Source organism: Herpailurus yagouaroundi, unplaced genomic scaffold (genome assembly GCF_014898765.1).
Source record: "Herpailurus yagouaroundi ecotype Mexico unplaced genomic scaffold, PumYag 184, whole genome shotgun sequence".
Taxonomy (NCBI): domain Eukaryota; kingdom Metazoa; phylum Chordata; class Mammalia; order Carnivora; family Felidae; genus Herpailurus; species Herpailurus yagouaroundi.
The window spans coordinates 31,124,342-31,146,158 of NW_024412415.1; the positions used below are offsets into that span (position 1 = coordinate 31,124,342).

Consider the following 21,817-nt stretch of genomic DNA (forward strand, 5'->3'; position numbering starts at 1 on the left):
AACTGACCTGCTTCCATTGATCCCATGTGATCCACGTGTTCCCATGCGATCCCACGCAATGTGTTTATACCAGACCCATGATCCCCTCAGAGCCAGCAGCAGGCAGGGACTTCTGGAGCCCTCGGGTCGGCTGAGGCCTGCTTACCTCCCTTCTCTGTTCTCTCCCCTCGCCTCCCAACCCCAGTGAGGCCAGAACAGAGGCGGCCCCTACGTACGTATGCAGAAGTCTCCATTCTCGTAGTAGCCAGGGCAACACTGGGACCTGCGCCGGTACATGGTCCGGAGGCCACGCCGATACGCCGTCTTGTAACTGATCCTAAGGCACAAGGGAGAAAGCCACTTGAAAGTATTGAAAATCAATCACTCCCGTTAGAATGATATTTGTGTTAAGCCACATGGAGGATGCCATTCAATAATTACTTTAAAATGCATGGCGGCTTCAAATATGAAGGAACACAATAAAGGAAAATCGATGGCTGCATCTGGGCCATTGTGATGCAGAATGTATTACTGACGCGGCGTTTGCTACACCTGCTGACTTTCTCAGGTCTCTTCAGCGTGATATCGAACAGGGTTTCGGAAGATACTTTCTGGGGTACTTGTGGAAGGTGACAGGGGCGGGGGGTGGAGGGGCTCTCCTAAAGACCCCCAGAGGAGCTCATAGGGTGACCTAGACCGGAGGTGTGGGCCCCGAGAGTGTCTGCCCCAACAAGCAGACTGCTCACGGCCTCCTAGGGACTGGTCCACACACCTGGAGAACCAAAACGGGGTCAGCAAAGGGCCCCCCGAGTCTGACTCAGTCCCAGGAAGCAGATTAACCTCCGTCACCCCAAAATAACATGTCCTCGGCCCTCGGAAGGCTCAGAACTGACCGCTGGCTCTGCAGAGGAAGAAACTAAGGCCCAGGGAGCAGGAACTCTGGACTGGAAGTCAGAGACTCGCATTTCCATTCTTCTGCTGACACAGATGTTGACACTTCCTCCTGTGCCAGAGATTTATAGGCGAAATCTCATTCCATTCTCTGCCCGAGGCAGGTAGCATTACTATGTCACCTTTATTTTATTTCCTTTTTAGGGTTTTTTATTCTTGTCTTATGTATCCCTCTTCTGTTTTATGGATGAGAAAACTGGTATTCAGAGAAGTTAATGACTCGCTCAAGGTCAATCGATCAGTTTCAGAGCCAAGATTCGAACCCAAATCAGTCTAATTTCAGTGCCCCCAGGTTTCCCTTATTGTCCTGTGCCAGTTCCCACAGGGCGGCTGGCTGGTCATACAGGAAGGCCAGAGTGAGGAGGAAGACCAGGTAAATGGATGGTGGGTGGAATGAGTCCTTAAGAGGGAGTCAAAATGGGGTACTGACAGGCAAAGCCCCTTCCTCACACACAGGGTCAAAATGGAAGAGACTGAAATGGCCATTAAAGGCCAGAGAGAGGAAGTAACTCCCCAAGGTCATGACATGTGACTACGACTCAACCCCAAGTCCTTGGGCCTTGAAGCCAGAGCCCCTTCACTTCCCCCACCAACACCCCAGGGGAGCCTTCCCTGCAGACCCCTCCTCAGTGGGCAGAGCATCAGGGACCAGACATGGGAGACGCCTACAGCCTGCTTTCCATGGAGGGTTAGACCAACGTAGGAAGGGAGTCCCACTGCACAGGCTGGTCCAGCCCTCCCAGTCCTTAAAGCCCTCGCTTAATGACAAATGACAGTGCAGGGCTTCTGGGGAAATCCATGATATTTGGGAATGTCGTAAACTAAGGGCATTCTACTTTGTCAAAAGCCCATAATGGGAAGTAAGCCGGCCTCACAGTAAGGCTACTTCCGTGGCACAGGAAGGCAGCTCCTGGCAATTTCAGGGGTGGTGTAGGCCTCTCAGATAAAGAACGAGGTAGGGCTGGCTTAGATTTCACCCAACCCGGTCGCCGTACCACACAGGCTTATCCCTCAGCTCTTCCAGTGGCGGGGGGCGGGTGGTCTTGGCACCGTGAAAGCCTGCCGGGACGGAGATGTCTCCCATGGCTTTGGTCTGAGAGACCCTTGCTTGCTCCCAGCACCGGGGTGGGAAGCAGGAGAGGGAAGGGGCCAGGGCCCAGGCTGTCGGGAGAAGGGTGCTACCTTTAAACAAACCATTCTGCACTGAGGCAGACTGATGGTGCAGCTGTCAGCACGCACACTCTAGGTCATCAGGAAAGCTGCAAGGCGACTCAATGATTTAGCAAAATAATTCATGTTCCAGGAATGCAGCCTATTTTAATAAGCAGCCACTCACTCACCTTTCCCCCGGCGCTGATGGATAGTAGCCCTGGCCTCCAAGAACCCAACAGAGCCACACCTCAGAGCAAACTTGACTCTGGCACAGGGCCTGACAGGGCTCATGGAGGGAGCGGGGCTTCTATTTCCGCCTCCACCTTTGGCTGGGGCCACACGCGCGGCTACCTTGCCACAGCTGAGGAAGTTGGAAGGGGGAATTGGGCCCCACCTCCTCATTTCACAGTCAAGGGCGAGGGGAAGGGGATGTAATAATGGCTGACTAGCTCCCATTGGGCCAACCTTCCTGCAAACAACTATGAAATCTGGGGGAAATATAAAAAAACAACTACCAGAGGGCGCTAGAGAGAGAACAAAGGTGGATCCTGGAGGGAAATACACACTTGGGAAAAAGGAAATGACACTGGGCAAGGTGAGCCCAAGTTCAGGACCCAGTCAACAAGGACTCCGGACGGCTACAATTCAGAGAGAAGGCACCCGGCCTTACTGGTTTGAAGCACCACAAGACAAGTCCAGCAACTTGAAAAGTGAAAATTGAAACCCCGCTCAGAAAAAAGAACAGCAAAGAGGAAGCCCCATATTCGTTACAAAAGTCTCTGTCCATCCGACTTCGGCCAGGTCACGATCTCACGGTCCGTGAGTTCGAGCCCCGCATCGGGCTCTGGGCTGATGGCTCAGAGCCTGGAGCCTGTTTCCGATTCTGTGTCTCCCTCTCTCTCTGCCCCTCGCCCGTTCGTGCTCTGTCTCTCTCTGTCCCAAAAATAAATAAACGTTGGAAAAAAAAAAAAAAGTCTCTGTCCAAACTCCTGGCCCCTGAATTATGTGTGTGGAGGACAGGTCCCACACAGTCCAACTAAGACTAAAAATACTGAATGGGAAATTGATTGTAGCCAGGTTAACTGATAGCTAAAACAAAACAATAACAACAACAACAACAAATCAATACTCTCAGGTGGAACATAACAGAACTCAGTCTCTACAGTCTCTGCTGTTTATAATGCCCAGAATATAATTCAAAATTACTAGACATACGAAGAAACTGGAGGGGCGCCGGGGTGGCTCAGCCAGTTAGGTGTCTGACTCTTGGTTTTGGCTCAGATCATGAACTTACGGTTGTGAAATAGAGCCCTGTGTCGGCCTCCATGCTAGGCACGGAGCCTACTTAAGATTCTCTCTCTCTCTGTCTCTCTCTTTGTCTCTCTCTCCCTCTGCCCCTTCCCTGCTCACACATGCTCACTCACGCTCTCTCTCACTCTCTCTCTCTCTCCCTCACTCTCTCAAGAAAAAGGAAACTAGAAAATATCACTTATATTAAAGAAAGACAACCCATGAAGACCAACCCTGAAGTGGCCCAGATGTTGGAATTAGCCAGTAAGGGTTTTAAAAACAGCTATCGTGTCCTATGCTCAGACATGAAAACCAGGACTTTGGCTTTTCAACGTAGAGCAAATTTCCCCAGCCACATTGCTACCCACCGTGGATTTAGGCATAAACCACAAAGAGGGACTAGGCCCAGGAGGAGGAAGCAAAAGGAATCTGAAACCAACACAGATGCTGAGCAACTAGGAAAGAAACCTAAGGGATGGCGTCCCCCTCATTCCCCTGCTTACCCTCAGATAATAGTGCCACCTTGCCCGGATCTAACAGCTCACTTTTTTCCATCTTCCCCTGTATTTTTCCCAGTATTTTCACATCCCTGACCTCACTGGACCCTGTGAGTAGGCAGGGCAAGGATCACTGTATGTTTGATGAGTACACTGGGAATCCCAAAATAAAGCAGCTTGCCCGGGGTCATCCAACAAAACGTGTTCTCTTCCTTCCTCTCCTCTCTCCCCCAGCAACATGAGAGAATGGCGTGACCTGCGGGGGGCGCTGCAGACAAGGCAGCAGGAGCCCCGTGCAGTCATTTAGACTGAGTGTCTCCCATGGGCAGCCTGGCCAAGGTGCCGAGGGGGTGCCAAGTCCTATCCTGAGCTCAGTTCTCCAAACCAGATGCCCTGGCATGGGGCAACCCCTGTTCTGAGGTTTCTGTCTTAGGTTGTATTTCCCCTTGAAGCTGACCCTGAGGCAAAGATTCAAGGACAAGGAGTTTATTTGGGAGGTAATGTAAGGAAGCCCTGGGAGGGGAGAGGGAAAAAGAGGGTGGAAAAGGCAGCCAATTCAGGGTATGCTGGGATATGTGTAGAATACGCCTCAAAGTTTTCCCCTCTACCCTCCAGTGAGGGAACCAGGGGATTTATCCACCAACTCCCCATCTCTCGTTGGGTGAGAGACGCCCCCAAGGGCAGGAATTCTCTAGCACTTCTGCCCTACCCTGCCCATAAGCTTCTCTGGCCAGATAGAAGCCCTCAGCAGGGACTCTCAGACGGCAGTGCATTGACTACGGCTGCTACAGGAGACTCTTACTACCCGGCACAAAGCCACAGTCTGAGGGCCCAGCACCCCCTCCCCAGCCCGCCCCCCGACAGAGGTACTCACCGGTGCCTGGTGCACTTGAACCAGCTGAGGATATCTGTGCACCGCGTGTAGTAGATCTGGTCGAAGGGGTGTGCATAGGACTCCTGGACGGTCACCGCATAGCTGAAAGTCAGGCGGGAGGACGAAGAAGCTATGGTCAGCACTTGAGACGCTGAGCTGGTATGGGGTCTCCTTCCCCAGGGGAGCCGGGCCCACAGCCACGTGTCCAGGGGCTCAAACCTCCCCTCACCCCGCTATCCTCCTCCTGCCCTGCATGCCCTCAGCAGTCAAACCTCCCCGACCCCAGGCTGGATCCAAGGCACATCCCTTATTGCCCTTGGGCCCGGTTCATTTTCTGAAATTCCAGTTCATTTATCAGAGAATGAACGAAGCAGAGTTTAGGTTTATTCTACGTGGCTCTGGAAGGCAGAGCCAACAAGTTTCAAAATACTTTGTGTGGATCTTTATGGTTTTCAAAGCGTCTACAGGGAAGCCGATCCTTATAGCAAAGTGGTCCCATTTCACAGCTGAAAAAGACTAAGGCTCAGGGAGAGGCCGGTTGCCCGGACCACGCAGCTGGTACCGATAACTGCGAATACTCGTTAAAGGCCCTGTGTTAAGTGTTTGAGTCCATTTTAATCCTCACAATCTTCTAAGACAGGTGGCACTGCTAGCCTCATTTTACAAACAGGGACAATGAACATCACAGAGACCAAGTGACCTCCCCAAGGTCACTTACCTTCCGCTCTCTTTTGTCTCCGGGATAGCTGGGGGAGCATCAAGGACATGCCCCAGATCCCCTAATCCAAGTAGTACCTCGTTATCCTGCCTGCTGGCTGTAAACCCGAACAGTGGGTAGAAGTCACAGAGGGGGGCGGATCTCAGCCTGACCCATATGTCTTTCTACCTGCCCGCCCCTGCCGGGAGTTGTATGAAAAGGCGGTCGAGCCGGGATGCTGAAGGGAAGATTCATGCTTGCTGTGCAGGCTGGGAGAGGGCCCCAGCTGAGACTTCAGGAATTCATTTTTATGTAGGTTGGTATTCCTCACCGCTTCCCCCCAGACGGCTCACTGACCTGGGCCAGATGGCTAGATCCAGGCTATAAAAGCCCGTCTGCTTTGCCTGAGGAAGCTCTTGGTTTGCTTGCAAGGGGGCTGAGCAGGCCAGCTCCCCGAGTGGGTCCACAGCAGGCTCTCTGATGCCCGAAAGGTCAAAGATCTAAAATTCAGAAAGCGGGGCCAGGAGCAGTCAGCAAGGCCCAGGGACTCGGGGTGCTGGGAAATTCTCTGGCTCTTTGAAGCACTGAGGATATGAGGGTCCCTGCTGAGCCTCTATCAGCCGGCAAGCAGCAATCGGAGACAGAGGCACACATCTGCGCAGACATGGGCCACAAACCCTTTTTCATCTCCAGGCTCGGGGACACGGAGGCAGCTCGGCACCTACCCCTGACCTCCCACGGGCCCCTTCCAACTCTGAAATTCCACGATCCTATGCTCCCACAGGGCTACTGACTACCTCACTTAGGGCAGAAGAATGACTGGATAAGCGTGCGTGGGCTCCGGGTCACCTTCGAACCCTGTCACTCGTTAGCCGCACGTCCTCAGACATGTTATGTAACTCACAGAAGGCTCCGTTTCCTCACCTGTAAATCCATGGCAAATACTGCCAAGGACTTGGCGCAGTTACTGTGAGGACTAAGAAAGGCAACAAGAGTGTCCATCTCTCAGGGTGGTGGGAAGATAAAGTAAGATAACAAGTAAAATTGTCAGCACAAGATAACACACGTAAAATTTTTAATGGGTGCACCGTGAGCGTCCAATAGACGCTGGCCACCATTGCTATACGACTGCAATGGTTCACCTCCTGTGCTACACATTGAGGTATTTCCTCCCTGGCTGTGGCGGGGAGAGGAGGAGCAAGACCACACGAAGAATGGGCTCCCCACCTTGGCTACGCACTCGGGGACTCAGGCACCCCTTCCCGTCCCGACACAGACAGTGGGTGCTCAGAGAAGAGGCATCAGCCCGACAGATGGGTGAGGAGAGTATCATGGGGGGAACGGTCCCAGCTCTGCAGGGGGTCCCCTGGGCCGAGTGAGTCTGGCAGTGAGACCTTGAATCAATTCCAAGTCTCCGGGGCGAAGAGTGTGCCCCTGGTTTCATGGCTGGGCGGTTTAACGTGCTCGCTTGCCAATATGCTAATGAAGGACCAGATTAATCTTGTAGAACTGGGCTTTACCAGCCAGGGAAGGTCTTTCCGCTGGGTTTTATGGTGGAGGGGCATAATTAACAAGGAGCCCACCAGAAGCACTAATCCAGCTGAGAAAGTCTCCCTAAGCGGTCTCTGGGGACCAGGGCGTGTTTCTGGAATGATGCAGACTAAATCTGTCCATATGTAGTACGCAGTGGAGCTCAGGTGGGCAAGCCAAGAAGAAGAAGGCACCTGGTGTCATGGGGCACTGTCTGCGAGGCCTCCTCCCCCTTAAGGGTTGGAGAAGCACCAGGGGCCCCCAGACCTCACTTTAGCCATAGGGTCTGTCCTTGTCCTCCCATCAAATGATCACCTCTGCTGATAGCCCAATCAGCCTGAAATGCCAGCTCAGTGCAAGCTCAGTTCAGAGTATTTGCCTATTCCCAGTTTATTAATGTCGCGGGGAGGGCAGGGGGCGGGGGGCGGTTAGGAAATTAGAGAATTTGGTTTCAGTTTGAACAGATCCACAGTTGGGACTCAGAAGAGGGAAGTGAGGATGGGCCCTGCCATCAGGGAAGGCTCCCTGGAGGAGAGGGCCCAGTTAGAGGAGCCGGGGAAGGCAGAGAAGGGCAGACGGGAGGAGGTATCCTGGAGGTGGGGACATAGCACAGCCATCCTCAGGAAGCAACTATGTCTCAGCCTCGGATCACGTGGATAGTAGGGGGCTGTCGAGGCTGGGATCCGTCAACCAGGGAGGCTAGTGTGCAACTTCACCTGACAGCTCTCTCACCCTCTGGGAAAGAAAGGTTTAAATTCACCAAGACCAGAAGGGCAAGAAGCCTGAGTCACCTCAGAGCCATGTGGAAAGCTTATGAAAAATGCATATCCCTAGGCTCTACCCCAGACCTGTAGAATCAGAGTCTCCGGGGCCAGGACCCAGAACACTCCGTTTTCCATGCCCACCTCTGGTGAGCCCGATGTGCTTTAAAGTCTGTGAGAACCGGTTCCTGCAAAGCCAGAGGCGTCACCAAGAAAAGACAACAATCGACTTTTGCGGTCGCGAAAGCCCTTTCGTGACACTGGTACCCCGATCCTCCAACGTGCCTGTGAGGCCAGGGTAATTATTCTCCCCCACTTGACAGTGGGGAAGCAGCCTCAGGCTGGTTCAGACACTGCCCCAAAGTCCTACAGCTGCCGGGTGACAGGATCTAGACTGGAGTGAACCAAGGTCTTCTCGTTACAGACCTTGTGTTCTTCCCACTGCACCTAACAGGTGTCGGTTTGCTCCAGCAGACTCTGTGGGGACCCCCACAGAGCGCCCAGTCACTGCCGCACATGCGCATACTGGCGTAGGGGCACTCCCTCTGCGCCCCCAGACCCTCATCCCTCCAGGGCCTGGGGTGGCCTGGACGGGGGTGCCTTTCCCTGTCGTGGGGCCGGGACATTCACCCTCGCAAGCACGGAGTACGGCCAGCCCCACTCGCCTGTCCTCTACCATCTACCTCCCCCACCGGGCCCTCATCTTAATTTTATTCATTTGATTTATTAACATCTAAGTGGCAGAGTCGTCCTGGTCAGCGCGGCCAATCAATTCCAGGGTTTAATTCGGTTTTTCCTGATTGGGTCTCCGGTCACTATCTTTCTGCTCACCAAAATCAATACTTTAACCTTGTACTTCAAAGTCAGGCTGTCTGCAGGGCCCTGGCCCATTCCCCACGGACCCAGTACTGCAGCCAGGATGCAGCCAGCTCTTCTGCAGAGGCCCCGGGCCGCTCTTCCCCTGGTCCCCTCCTGCCCACACCAGGCGGGAAGCAGCAGCAACGGCATCTCAGCATCGGAGAATAGCACATCCGGATTGCGGTCACTCACCTCACCCCACCGGCCTGTGGACGGGCACTGAGCCCCGCTGGGCCTCTGGAAAATGGTCAGGGAGGGCCAGTGCGGGGAGGGACCGGAGTTCATTGTCATCTATCACACTGCATCACTAAGTCAACCCCCTCCCACAGCCCTGAGTCCCAGACAGAATCCATACTGCTTTGTCCTGTCTTCCAGCGTCTGTGCTGTGTCCCCAGCTGGACCACAGGCCCACGGTGGGCAGCTTCTGTACCTCCCGACTCCGCTTTTGTCCCAACAGTGCCAAGCCCAGGGTGAGGCCCTCGGGGAGTGCCTGGACATCTGAGATCCACATCTTACCTCTCCCAGTGGCTGCACACGTTGGGGTCCTCGGGGTTCAGGGAGAGGGCAGTTTGCAGGAGAGAGAAGACAGTGAGCCCTGTCACCGAGAGTGCCATCCCGGGCCCTGTGGGGGGTTGGGGGAGGGGACAAAGGAAGCAGCGTCATTAATCAGGCCGTTTTCCCGGGCATCTGTTTGGCACGGAGACTTCTCACACGAAACAACAAAATAGACTTGCTAAGCAGACTAAGTTTCCCCCCGACGTCATGTAATGAGCATTTGATATTTCACACTCGCGGGCTTTGACTACACAGCAACACTTCACCAGCTCTGAGTAACCGGGGAGTGGGAAGCCTGAGTCAGGGAAAAGTTGAAATTCCAGGCCAGAGCTTCTGAAAGTTTTTTTGGCTCGTGGAACTCCTTTGAGAATCTCCGGAAAGTTCAAGAACTTCTCCCCAGAAAAATGCCCACATGCACAACATTTGGCTGCGATACCGGGGTGTCCTCAGGCCCCTGAGCCCATCCTCGGACAAAGAACCCCTGATCTTTAAACGCAATGTCCTCCCTCTGCCCGTTCTCCCTCATCTCTGGTATGCGTGGAGCATCCAATTCTCTCCCTACTCCTTCCTGCAAAAAGGAAAGAGAAGAAAGGTGTCTGCTGTGGCCAGAGCTGGGAAGCTGAGCTGGGAAAATCCTTCCAGACCACCCAGAAGGCTGGACCTTGCTTCTCTTGCTGCTATGGGGCATCAGTCTCTGACTCCCACACTGATGCACACATCACTCCCACCGAGGGACGAAGGCCTGGTGAGGGGCTTTGAGGAAGCAGCTCATAGAGTTTGATCCAGGCCCCTGAAGTGACAGCCTGTGGCAGGTGTCAAGTGTACCTACAATGTCAACCCCCCAGGCTCCTTCCTGCCCTGGCGCTCCAGGACCCCATGACCCTACAGCCTTAGAGAACTGTCCAGGGCTCCCACCTCCGGGGGCGGGGGCGGGGGGGTTGGGGGCAAAGGGGGAGGGAAACTCGCCCCGGGGAGCTGGAATTCATATGTGCTCAAACATCAGCTCTAAAATGAATGAACACTGTGGCTCAGAAAGATAGCACTATTTTTCATGTGTACACAGATGCTATCGTGATTTGCTTAAAAGCTTTACTGAATTCAGAGTAGCTTTTCTTCTCCGTCTGACACACTAAAAAACACAGTTGCTAATAACTGGGGGCGGGGATGGTATAGAAAATATTTTGACGTTGGAAAGGGGTCCCCAGGCTTGAAATGGTTGAGGATCCAGTCCATTGGCCCTGAGCTCACCGATGAGGAGGTACTCACCCTACTCAGGGACAGACAAGAGTGACAGGGATGTCACACACACCCCCATCTGTACCCAGAGGGAAGCTAAAGAGAGCTCCTGTCTTTCTTCGTGAAAGGTTAAATGCTCTCCTCCCCATCCCCAGTAATTTCCTCACTAAACTCCTTCTTAGCAGCTCCTTCAAAGATAAACAAATTGTCACAAGTTCTGTACAACTGTGGGGGTCCAAATTAATGATTAATGAGGCTTTTCTGTTTGAGATCTGAAAACAATCTGGCTACACGTATTTTGGAAATCAGGAAAGAGAAAAGCAATTCTGGTGTTCCCACTCAATTTGCAAAGTCCAGGAGTATGCAGGCCACAGCCACTCTTCTCCCCTCCCTATTCACACTCCCCCCCTACATCCTCGGGGCCCCAAGGGGCCTCTCCACAGAGAGCTGGGCACAGCCTGGAGCCCACGCAGCACTGAGGCCGCAGGGCGTTTCAGCCCGTTCCCCTCTCAGAAGAGGAACCACAGCCGATCCCGGAAAGAGTCTGCCCGGACGTGGCATCATGTTTTAGGGAGACTCGTGTAGGAGAAGAATCATCTTCCAGGGCGAGGGGGGCTGATCAGCCATCAGCTAAATTAAATCAAGGAACAAAGGAAGCGACACGGTGCTCCCAAAGGCACAGAGTCAGGATGCCAGCGGCCGAGAATGCCTCGTTCCGGTTCTCTCCACAGCCCTGTCTCATTAATTTGGTCACTCCTGTAATCTACAGCGATCTCCTGAGTGGACCTCCCGACCGCATCTTCAAACTTAGGAAGCTTAGAACATCAAAGGATAAAGCCACCTGGATTAGAAGAGAGTGTTCCTCTGGCCCCTTTGGATCCATGGTGACAGGATAGGAGTGGGGGATGGAGGGAGCTGGATCGTTGCTAGAATTTGGGACATCTTTCCAAATGTTCCTGAAAACCTCCTCCCTGAGTCCGATCTGGGCAGGGCAGTTTAGCTGCCTCCCACCGGATATTGGGGCATAGAGGAGGGGGTGGGGGCGGGAACGGGTGTTTGGATAAGCACCCAGGAAGAGGAGGCAAGGACCCAGGCAGCTCGGCGGCCTCTCTCCTCTGTCCGTGTTGTGGCGTGAAGGCCAGCAGAGCAGAGGGGATTCGCACCCAACCCTTGAACAGCCCTGCCACCAGCATCCACGTGGTCCCCCATCTGAGGCCAAGTCTGCCTCTGTGGAAGTGTGGGAAGGGAGCTGAGAAGGACGGCCAAGGACGGCCAGCCTGAGCATGGAAGGCTCCCCTCAGGTTCCCTCACCCTCACGCTTTCTCCCAGAACCCGGCCCAATCTATAAGATGCAACCTTATCACCCACACTTCCCACCCTGGGCCACACTGGTCTCTCCTGCCCTTTTCTTCGTTCACACTGGCCCCCTTGTCCTCAACGCCCCGACATTGTCAACTTTACACATGCAAGCACCGTCAACTCAAGGTCCAGCTCAGGCCCCAGCCCCTCCTCTCCTTCAGGGCCTGAGCACCTACTGGGTGCCAGGCACGCTACACTCACAGAGCTTAGAGTCTGGGCCATGCGGCCCAGCGCTTACCAAGTCCCATCTCACATGGACAGCTTTTCCAGCCTGTGTTCTTCATGTGTTGCATAACGCCTCAAAGGCGGGGTCAAGTCCTAGGTCAGACCAGTCAGTTCCTCTTGGTAACTGGTTTTAGAAGAAGTATTTCTAGGGGCACCTGGGTGGCTCAGTTGATTGGGCGGCCGACCTCGGCTCAGGTCATGATCTAGCGGTTTGTGGGTTTGAGCCCCGCATCGGGCTCTGTACTGACAGCTCGGAGCCTGGAGCCTGCTTCGGATTTTTTATCTCCCTCTCTCTCTGCCCCTCCCCTACTCCTGCTCTGTCCCTCTCTCTCTCTCTCTCTCTCTCTGAGAAGTATTTAAAAAAAAAAAAAGAGGGAGAAGAAGCTTTCTAGTCATCTCAGACACTTCACTTGAGGCAGAGTGAAGAGAAGCCAGAAGGGAGCCACCCCCACATGCGGGCAAACCCCTCACCATGCACGTTAACGGGGCTTCCCGGTGCTCTCTCTCTCAAGAGGCTGGATCCCAAAGACATATGCTCACAAGATGACTGAGGGAAAATCAATGCTGCCGCAGTGGTTATTAGGCCGACTCCATTCGGAGTGACAGAGGTTAACGTATCGGGCACCATCTGATTTAGGGCATTAATAATTAAATAAGAAAATGCCCCTGGTTTCACTTGGGAGCAAGAGAACATGTAAATAGATCAGCTGGTTCCCTTCCCTCTTGTCCATGCTCCCTGCATATTAAGGAGCAGAGGAAGAGAGTTGAGGTCCCAGCGATGGAGAAATTTCCTCCCTGACTGTGGGGTCTGGCTGCTTCGCACCCAGTGAGCCAAGTAGGAGGCTGCAGGGGAGAGAAGGTGGCTGGGAGATGAGTCTGCACACCTGCCCCCCGCCTGAACTGGTCATCCGCGCCCTCCTGGAACGCCACCAGCTGGACCTGGGCTACACCGTGGACACAAAGAAATAGCACGCGTCAGCTGCCATCTCTTTGAGGAGATAAAGCGGCAAGCGGTGAAGTCCCCCGGGGGGCCCGTGGGGGACTCTGTGGAGCGGCCGGACTTAAGATGGACAGAACACGGAGAGAGGGCGGGGAAGAGAGAGGGCATTTCGGCGGCAGGCACAGCATTAGCAAGCGCACGGGGAGGCAGGAATGTTCCGTGGCGCTGGAGGCAGCAGAGAGATGACGTCGCGGAGCCGTGGGGGCCGTGGGGGCAGCTTTGGGAGGTGTTTCCCAAACCAGGGTTCTGTGGAACACTAGTCCCATGAGCCACTGATAGAAATCTCCCAGAGCTTTCCACGAGTGAGTTAGTTCAGGAAATGCTGCACGCTTATGCCCGCATCTTAACTCTCCCAGTGTATCTCAGGCCCTGAGAAGACCCCGAGTAAAGAGAGCTGCTTTTACTTTGTTTGATCCAGTGTTTTCCCTACAACCCCTTCTAGTCAATGCGCTAGGAGCAGAGGTCCTCAGAGGTCCATTTGGAAAACTCTGCTCCCCTCCATCAAGGGCAAGTGTGAAGGAAGCCCTGCTCCTATCAGCCTGCATCCTTAGAGTTGGTATTCATTTGTTTATTCTAACACTTGAGGGCCCCCTGTGCCTGGCACGTGGTGTTAAGGGGACCTGCCACTGGGTAACCTAAGAGACACTGACATCGTAGCAAAGGACCCCTCCTCCCAGCCAGGCTATGTTCCAGTCTGGGTCAGCCCTGCAGGCTGGGCAGACCTTAGAGACGGCAGCGTCCTCGGGAGGCCTGCGCCTCCTGCCCAGGGTCCTGGCGTCGCGGGCGCCCCTAGAGTCCAGCCTGAATCTCTGGCCAGACACCAGCTGCTCACATCAGCCAAGATGCATAAAACTAGGGCAGAGGCCAGACAGACAAACAGATGGTCTCTGCCCCGGGATCAGTTGCTATGACCTCACAGTCCATCTGTGCAAAAATCCTCCCCCACCTGCTTCGCTTCCACCACCTGCCTAGTCCTCCTGACTGTGCCGAAATCTTGGACACGGAAGCCTGTTCCACGTACCTGGAACCTGCTCTCTGTCCATCCCAGTCTCATCCAGGGAGCCCTTCGTCCCCAACAAATTTGCAGTGGTGGCGGGAGTGGCGGTGGCTAGGCGCTAGTCTGTGGGTCCTGGGAGGTTTCCACTTGTACAACACTGGGCATCGATCGGTAGTGGCTGCTTGGAATGCAACACTGAGAAACGGGGGTGGAGTGGGAAAGCGTGCCATGATCGATTAGTAATGCCTGTCATAGGCACCGAGTGGGAGAGGGACACACAGGTGCCTCGCACTTGCCCCTGCCCTACACTGCTGATCAGTTATTAGTAGCTTTGGAAATTGCTCTTTTTCTATTTAAGCCATCCAGATGTGGCCGCCACTCTTCCCTCTGGGCCGTAGAACCTGCGCATCGTTTTCCCTCCCTTGATAGCACACTTTTAGGACACCCATCATGAGGCCAGAGGCTGGGGTCTGGCGTGTGCATGTCGTCCTCAGCACCCAGAGCACCTGCCTGCACGTGGAGAGGGCTCAATACCCCTCGTCAACCCATTATTGACTCTTCAGCTAAGCGCATCTCCCAGCATCTCGGCCAGCCCAAGCCTCAGGGCACATTGCTTGTGTCTGGCCTGACAGAGGCCACCAAAGATCTGTCCCAATGGCAGGTCATATACGGCACGGGGCATTCCACACTGCGTTAACAGTGCACCGCGGAGACATCAATCTGTTGGCAGTGGATACAGGGAGCACGGTGACATCCTGAGAGTGATTCAAAGCCTCCCGCCTGGGCCACCCCACCAGCGCGGGGGTACATCTGCTCCAGGGACCAGCACAAGGCGGGCATTGAAGCCTCCTCAATAGCTCAGGCTGCAACTTGGGACTGACGTATTCCGAGCGCCTCATGAAAAGGCGCTTTCAGACTCGGGAAGCAGCAGAAGCAACCCCCGAACTGGAACTGATAAAGCAAACGCCTCACATCCCTCCCAGCATGTGGGTATAGAAAGAGAGATTTCTATCTTCTATTTATAGAACACACACACACACACACACACACACACACACACACATAAAATACACACGCTTCTCTATCTCTCTTTTTTTTTTTTTTTTCCTGAATAAAACAAAACAAAAAGCCAAGTTTGCACTCAGAGGGGCAAATACCAAGGTTATCATCCTGTCTGGCAGGCCTTCCCCCTCATCTGCCCACGGATCTCTGAGCTGGTTCCCAGTCCCCAGGCCCCTCTCTATTTACTGGCCTTGCTGGGGTCTGATTAATGTGAGATGAAAAGCAGAGCTGAGGTCAGCCGGTAATTAAGAGGCTTCACCCTTTGCCTTGATGAGGCCTCCTGCCCTCCAGCAATCCCACCAGGGGCCGGGTTTACGCCCGAAGGCTTTCTAATCTCTCTGCACTTAAAAAGAAAAAAAGTTTTCAAAATAAATCCACAGCTCTTAATCTCCAAAAGAGTGATTCCCTGACAGTTAGGAGTGCAGCAGAAATTCCCAGTGCCAACACGGAGACCCTGCCAGGTGCCTGCCCACTGAGATAAATCAGAGAGGATTGCAAAGACATGGTAAACGTCCTCCTTGGAGTATGGGCTCAACCGCCCCGATAAATTCTACTTTCTCCTTGCCCAGGAAGCCTCGGGCTGCAAATCCTGAAAATGGCACCACGGAGGCTTACCATTCATCAGGGTCAAAAAGACGGTCCTGTCCCCTGCGCCCTTAAGCCCTATAGACCAAGCGGCCGTGGCATCAGCCAGGCTCGGAGAGAAATCACAGCATATCCCCAGGGAGGGGGAAGTGGGTGGGTGAGTGAGGAAACTGCCGAGCTGATAAAGCACCCCCCTACCTCCCCCACTGGGTGCAGCCTCTGTGTTCTGGGACCTCAATCCTTCCATTCCCAAACAGGCAGCAGAGGCTCCCCCAGCCTCCAGCCCCTCCAAAGATGAAGGGAGAAAACTTATCTGTGTTCTTAGGCCATTCCATTTCTCACAAAGCCATTATCTCCATCTTTCCATTTCTCTGCAAATCAGGGAGCACTCAGCTGGCTTGGCCAGCCCCGAGGCCGCCTGCCCCTCCCAGCCCACCCTCCCCAGGCCTGCTCTGCTTCTCTCCCCCAACCCCTCCCAGGGCCACGGGGTTCTCTTGGAACCGTGCGAGTCCCACGTGCCCTGGCTTGAAATCATGGCTCCGTCCACACAACCCCCAAAGATAAGTCAGTCCCTCAGGGCCATACAGCCCCAAGGAGACTATCCCATTTCCTTGCCCGCTCTGAAAAAACATTTCTCGGACTACAGGATGCAAGCACAGGTGCCTGGATAGGAAGGCGCACTAGGGGACAGGGCCCTGGAGAATCACCGCCATTGGAAAATCAAGGGTCCCATGTAGGCTGAGGTGAGGATGACCGACTAAACAACAAGCCACACGGTATTAGAACAGGCACCAAGACCTGGGAGCTTCAACTGTCCAACGCCTTCGTCCCCCAGGAGGGGGAACTGTCACCGGGTGGCTGGTTCAAGGTCACATGACACACAGGGGGCAGAGCTCACGTGAAAGGAATAGCGAAGCCAGACTGACGTTGTTCGAATCCTGACTCCACGTCACTGGCTGTGCAACCTGGATAAAATCATTCACCTGCCTTAGGGCTGAGTGTTTTACAGGGACCACATCAGGCACCGTCAACTTCACGGCGCTGTTAGGATATGAATGAGTCAGCAGGTAAAGCATTTGGCCCCGTATCTGGCACATGGAAGGTACCCAATAAAATACTCGTTTCCTCCCAACCCATATTCCCCCACCTCAAAGATCCATCCAACTCTAGAATTCTGACTTCTAGAATTTCTAAGGAGCTGGAGAGAGAAAAAAGAAAAAAGACATTGGTGGAAAAACCCTCGGTGGAAAATCTAGGCTTGGCTGTATGTATTTGGTGACTACTGGGTCCGTCTTTGCTGTTCAATTGTCAAGACGGATCTCATCTTTCAACTACCGAGCACACGTTTATTGAACACTTGCCAGTCACTGTGGACACAAAGATGACTCAGGCAGGCCCCTGCCCCAAGACCACCAAATACTTGCTGGAGGGTGTGTGGGAACGGCTGTGACAGGGCCGTGGACCCAGGATGTGGCTTAATTCAAAGCACTGAAGCCTTTCCCTGGCAGGAAGCCTCAGGCAAGTGTGATGGGATATCAGAGACCTTTGCGGGGATCAATGCGTAACAACCCCGCAGGTACCTCCACGTTGAATCTGGCCCATCTCTGTTCCCACTGCCTCTGAAGCCACTCTTGATTAGCACTGCCCGCTCTGGAGAGAGAACAGCCCACCCCCCCCCACCCCCCAGGATGCAAGGCAACCCCTTCTCCTTGGGTCTTCCCTCCTGAAAGCCAGCTCTGCTCAGGAGCAACTCAGCTTTCCACAGGCCCCGTTCCCCGCACACACACACACACACACACACACACACACACACACACACACCTGCCTGCTAAGGTCACTGACTTGCTGTGTGACCCAAGAAAGCTTGCTTTCCCTCCCTGAGCTTCATTCTCTGCTTGTCCCGAAGGCTGAGGTCAGATTGCATCATCTCCTGGACCCTTTGAGCTCTACAAGTTCACCTATAGTGTGTCTCCCTTTCCTGCCCTTCCTCTCCTCACATTTTTCTCTCTCTTACCCAACTCCCAACCCGGGGTTTGCCCCATCTCCCCACAGCAAGGGGAGAGACAGAGGAGGTAGGAGAACTGGAGTCTGATCCTGGATCTCGGAGAACTCATTTCACTGCTCCGAGACTCCTTTTCCTCTTTGACTACGTGGGCAGGATGAGAGAACAACAGACTCTCAGGAGGATTAAACTGCAGTCCAGGACTGGGAACACAGGGCTCGGCAGCATTGTGATGGTTGTGCGCCTTAGTCCCTGCCTCCTCCCTGCTCAATCCTCAGCACCCTTCTAATTAAAGACTGCCCTCTTGTCTTGTGCTCTCTTCCCACCCAGCACCCATATCAGGCACATTCCGCCCCCTCACATAATGGGGGCCACCTCTCCCCAGGCAGGAGCTAAACAGGAGGGCCTGGCTGTCAGCCCGCAGACACAGGCATCAGCCTAGGATACTCCACGTTTCCTTCTGGAACCTTCCACATGAACCTAGGCCAGAAGATTCTGAAGCCAGATACCTACTGTCCCAAAGCCCGACGATGCTCATGCTTGTGTACTCGTAGTGGAAACATGCATCAGTGGGTTCTGGAAAGCAACTGGGAAATGTCTAACATGTTTTCATGTATGTCTATAACACAGCACAAATTAAATTGCAGAAGTATCTGCAATTTTGTTTTGTAGAAATTGACCAGGGCCAAGGATAGGTTCAAGAATGCTTCCTGCAATATCTCTTAATAAAGAGATGTTTGTTGTGGCATTAAAACAACCTAAATGTCTAAATCAGTAGGGCCCTTGCTAAATAAATTCCACCATGTCTACATAACAAAATATTATGCCAACATTAAAAATATTGATGGGTGGAAAAAATATGGAAGCCTATATCCACTAGAGCATTAATAGTGATCATCTTTCATGGGAGCTGGAAACGGTATCATAGGACTTGTGCTTCTAAGTCAACATTTTTATTGTTATATTAGTGTTTCCTACAATAAACATCAGTATCACTATAATCAGAAAGGCAAAGATATTTTAAGATAATGTACATAGGTTCAGCAACATGGAAAAATAACTCTGATGTATTATCATATGAAAAACACAGGTTACAAAACAGCATGAACATTATGATCACACTTCTATAAAATGTGGTGTGCATGTGTGTGGTGTTGAGAGCAAGCAAGACAGAAAGATGTCCAGAAGGATATTTATTTTAATTTTTTTAATGTTTGTTTATTTTTGAGAGAGAGAGAGAGAGAGAGAGAGAGAGAGAGAGAGAGTACAAGTACATGAGTGGGGAAGGGGCAGAGAGAGAGGGAGACACAGAATCCGAAGCAGGCTCCAGGCTCTGAGCCATCAGCCCAGAGTCCGACGCGGGGCTCGAACCCACGGACCGCGAGATCGTGACCTGAGCCGAAGTCAGACACTTAGCCAACTGAGCCACTCAGGTGCCCCAGAAGGATATTTAAAATGTTAACAAAAATCTCTAGATGACAATATTTTAGGTGACTTACTTTCTTCTTTATATTTTTTTGTATATTTACATTTTCTGTGATGAGCTGGCTTCAATTTTAAAATTTGAAAAACCACAATAAAGCCATCTTCGTTTGGGAAACAAAGAACCCAGGGCCCTTTGGACAGTGCCCTCAACAAGCCTACCTTCCTCCAGGTCCAGATTCTTCTCTGCTGCTCCTTGGGGGTACCTTTTCCCAAAGAACAGGGATTCATCAGCCCTGAGCCTGCTACCCCTAAGGACACAGGCCACTTTATAGGGCTCCCCAGGCAGCCCTCGGAACCATCAAGCTGGGGCAAAATTGCCATTACAATTGTATGGCATGTGTCCATGCTGTGATTGTATCTGTGACGTGATTAAAAACATTATGCCATCTCAAAGACCCAAAATGATCTTACGACACAGAAAAATGGATGGATAATGTACGAATCTGTCAGCTCTAGCCAGTATAATAAATGAATCAGGTATTCATATTTTAAAAGAAATTTATTGCAGTCCTTTGTTCATGACACTGATGAATTCTGGCTCACAGCCTCGTCAGGTCAGCCTGGGGCACTTCACCCCACTCTGGGGCCCACTCAGTCCTCCGCACCCACACAGGCTTGCTCCTCCAAAGGTAACAACAACCTGGAGCCCTGGGATCTCAGTCCCTGGGTCCAAATCTCACAGCATCTCTTACCAATTGTGTGACCTTCAGTGGGTCATTTAACCTCTAGGAGTCCCGCTTCCTCCTCTGTACAGGGGGAATAGTAAGAAAACCTACCCTCAGGGTTGTGAGAAACCAAAGAGATTAGGGTTACAAGAAGGGCTGTAAACAGTAAAACACTGGGTACAATATGGTCACTGCCCTCTTGCTGGGGCCTTGCGGGGGGAGGGGGGCGATGCAGCAAAATAGTCCTGGGGAGGGGGGGAGGCGTGCACAGAGACAGAATGAGTTTATTCGGATCCTGAGACCAAGAACTGCCTCCTGGGGGGTGAAGCAAGTTTGCCACAAGGGAGAGCAAAGGACCGAAGATGAATTTCAATAAGGCTGCAGCTTGGCCCAGCCCAGGCCCTGCTGACCCACAGCCTAAGCTAGAGACGATTCCAAGTCTGGAACCAGAGGCCAATTTGGCTGTGCTTCCGGCTTATGCTGTGTCTGACAATCCTCTCCACAGCCGCATGTGTGCGTGAAAAACTACAGTTCCTCCGAACTCCAGTTTCCTGGAGGAATAAGACGTTCACGCACCTTCCAGAACTTCAGCACCCCGTGCTCCCTCCGCAGGAAAGGAACCACTAAAACAGACGGGCGGCACATAGAAAACCTGTCCCTCTTCTTCCAGGTTCAATCTGCAGAGTAGCACACAGCTCCCAGATTCATTGTGTTCCTGGCCTGATTAACCGTTGTTTATTTCAGTATTTTCCAGGAAATTGTTCATTAAGGATAAAAGCACCTGCTTACTGTAAGAGAGCATTACACAAAGGCTCTGGCATGGGGGCCTGGGAAGAACATTAATTAATGAAGTAAAACTGAACAAACACGCTATAAATTAAAGGTCTAAAAAAGAAATGTCTGGCATTTAGTGGCTTACGATGGAAGGCTGAAATGAAACATCATATTTTTAGACCACAGTGGTGTGGGGGGAAAAATGGGAGGGGAAAAAATCACAAAAGGTGGCAGAGGTAACGATCTATTTCTAGAGCAACGAAAGCCTGGGCTTCCATTAAGAGAATTATAAATCAATTCTGTTTTGTCTGGGGGCATATACGCGCCGTGTGTGCTAAATTAAAAAGCTTAACATGTCAGAGCCGTTCCTCCTGAACACTCCATGGAACGATGCCGACTGAGGCACTGAGGTGTGAGAGAGGCATGGCAGGTCGTGAGGAGGAAGGAAGGAGGATTGGCGCTGTGTCGCCGATTTAGGCCCGGCTGGGGACGGGCAACCCTGAGCACCCTGAGCAACCCTGGGCAACCCTGAGCACCAGTGTCCAAGAGAAAAGGTAGCCAAACCCCCATTAGGTGAAACCTTCAGTTAACCAGGCGCCACCATGCAGCTGGTGGCACCCAATGGCGCCTGTCAGGCTGGGTTCTCATCAGTCCATTTCTACCCCAGAGCAGCGGTTTCTGCCCCACAAATGAGCAGGGCTCACCCCACTCTGGGCCTTCCTGGAAAACAGTTTCCAGGGCTGGTAACCTATTCGCTTCCTTTCCCTCACTTCATACCTACTCCTGAACAATGACAACGTCTTTAGGAATGATGATCCTGAAATCACGCAAAATCCCGATCAATCCAAAGAGATTTGTTCCCACTTGGTATAATCCACTTCCCAAGGCCAGAAGGGGACAGGGCACGTTGCAAAAGGATTTGGGTGGCAGGCGCTGGGAGCAGCATAAAGGCCTTCTCTGTCTCACTTCCAACTCCACAGGACATTGAGAAATATGAACAACCCATTCCTCAAGGCAAAATGGGAGAGCGGACAGGTTTCCCCTCTGGCCCCGGCTTCTCCGGGTTGCGGGCCCAGCCTGCGAGGCGCTCCCCTCCAGTGTGCTGAATCGCCAATACGCAGGAAACATGAAGCTTGTGCCAAGTCTCCACTATGCTTCCGATTCTGTGGTATGTCCACAAATCTCTAAATTGGCCACCGCGCATACAGGGACTCAATGGTGTAGGAAGAACGCGGGGCAGGCCAGAGGCCTGATGACCATGGTAGGCCTCTGACGCAGGACGC

At 52.9% G+C, this 21,817-nt stretch overlaps 1 protein-coding gene across 17 annotated transcripts in view; it reads right to left on the reverse strand.

Moving 5' to 3' along the window:
• MEGF11 (multiple EGF like domains 11) overlaps nt 1-21,817 on the reverse strand; it is a 363,514-nt gene that overhangs the window by 226,714 nt on the left and 114,983 nt on the right. For 16 of the 17 annotated variants that reach the window (XR_005795871.1, XM_040493025.1, XM_040493026.1 and 13 more), the window contains exons 2-4: nt 9,106-9,211; nt 4,744-4,845; nt 216-316 (exon numbers count right to left, since the gene is read on the reverse strand). Coding sequence is in view for 16 of the 17 variants with exons in the window: in XM_040493025.1 (XP_040348959.1) it covers nt 216-316; nt 4,744-4,845; nt 9,106-9,203 (301 nt within the window). In the remaining variant the exon portion in view is untranslated. Of the gene's footprint in view, nt 1-215; nt 317-4,743; nt 4,846-9,105; nt 9,212-13,985; nt 14,083-21,817 lie in introns of those variants that run through there. The other variant, XM_040493023.1, reaches the window with a different exon arrangement.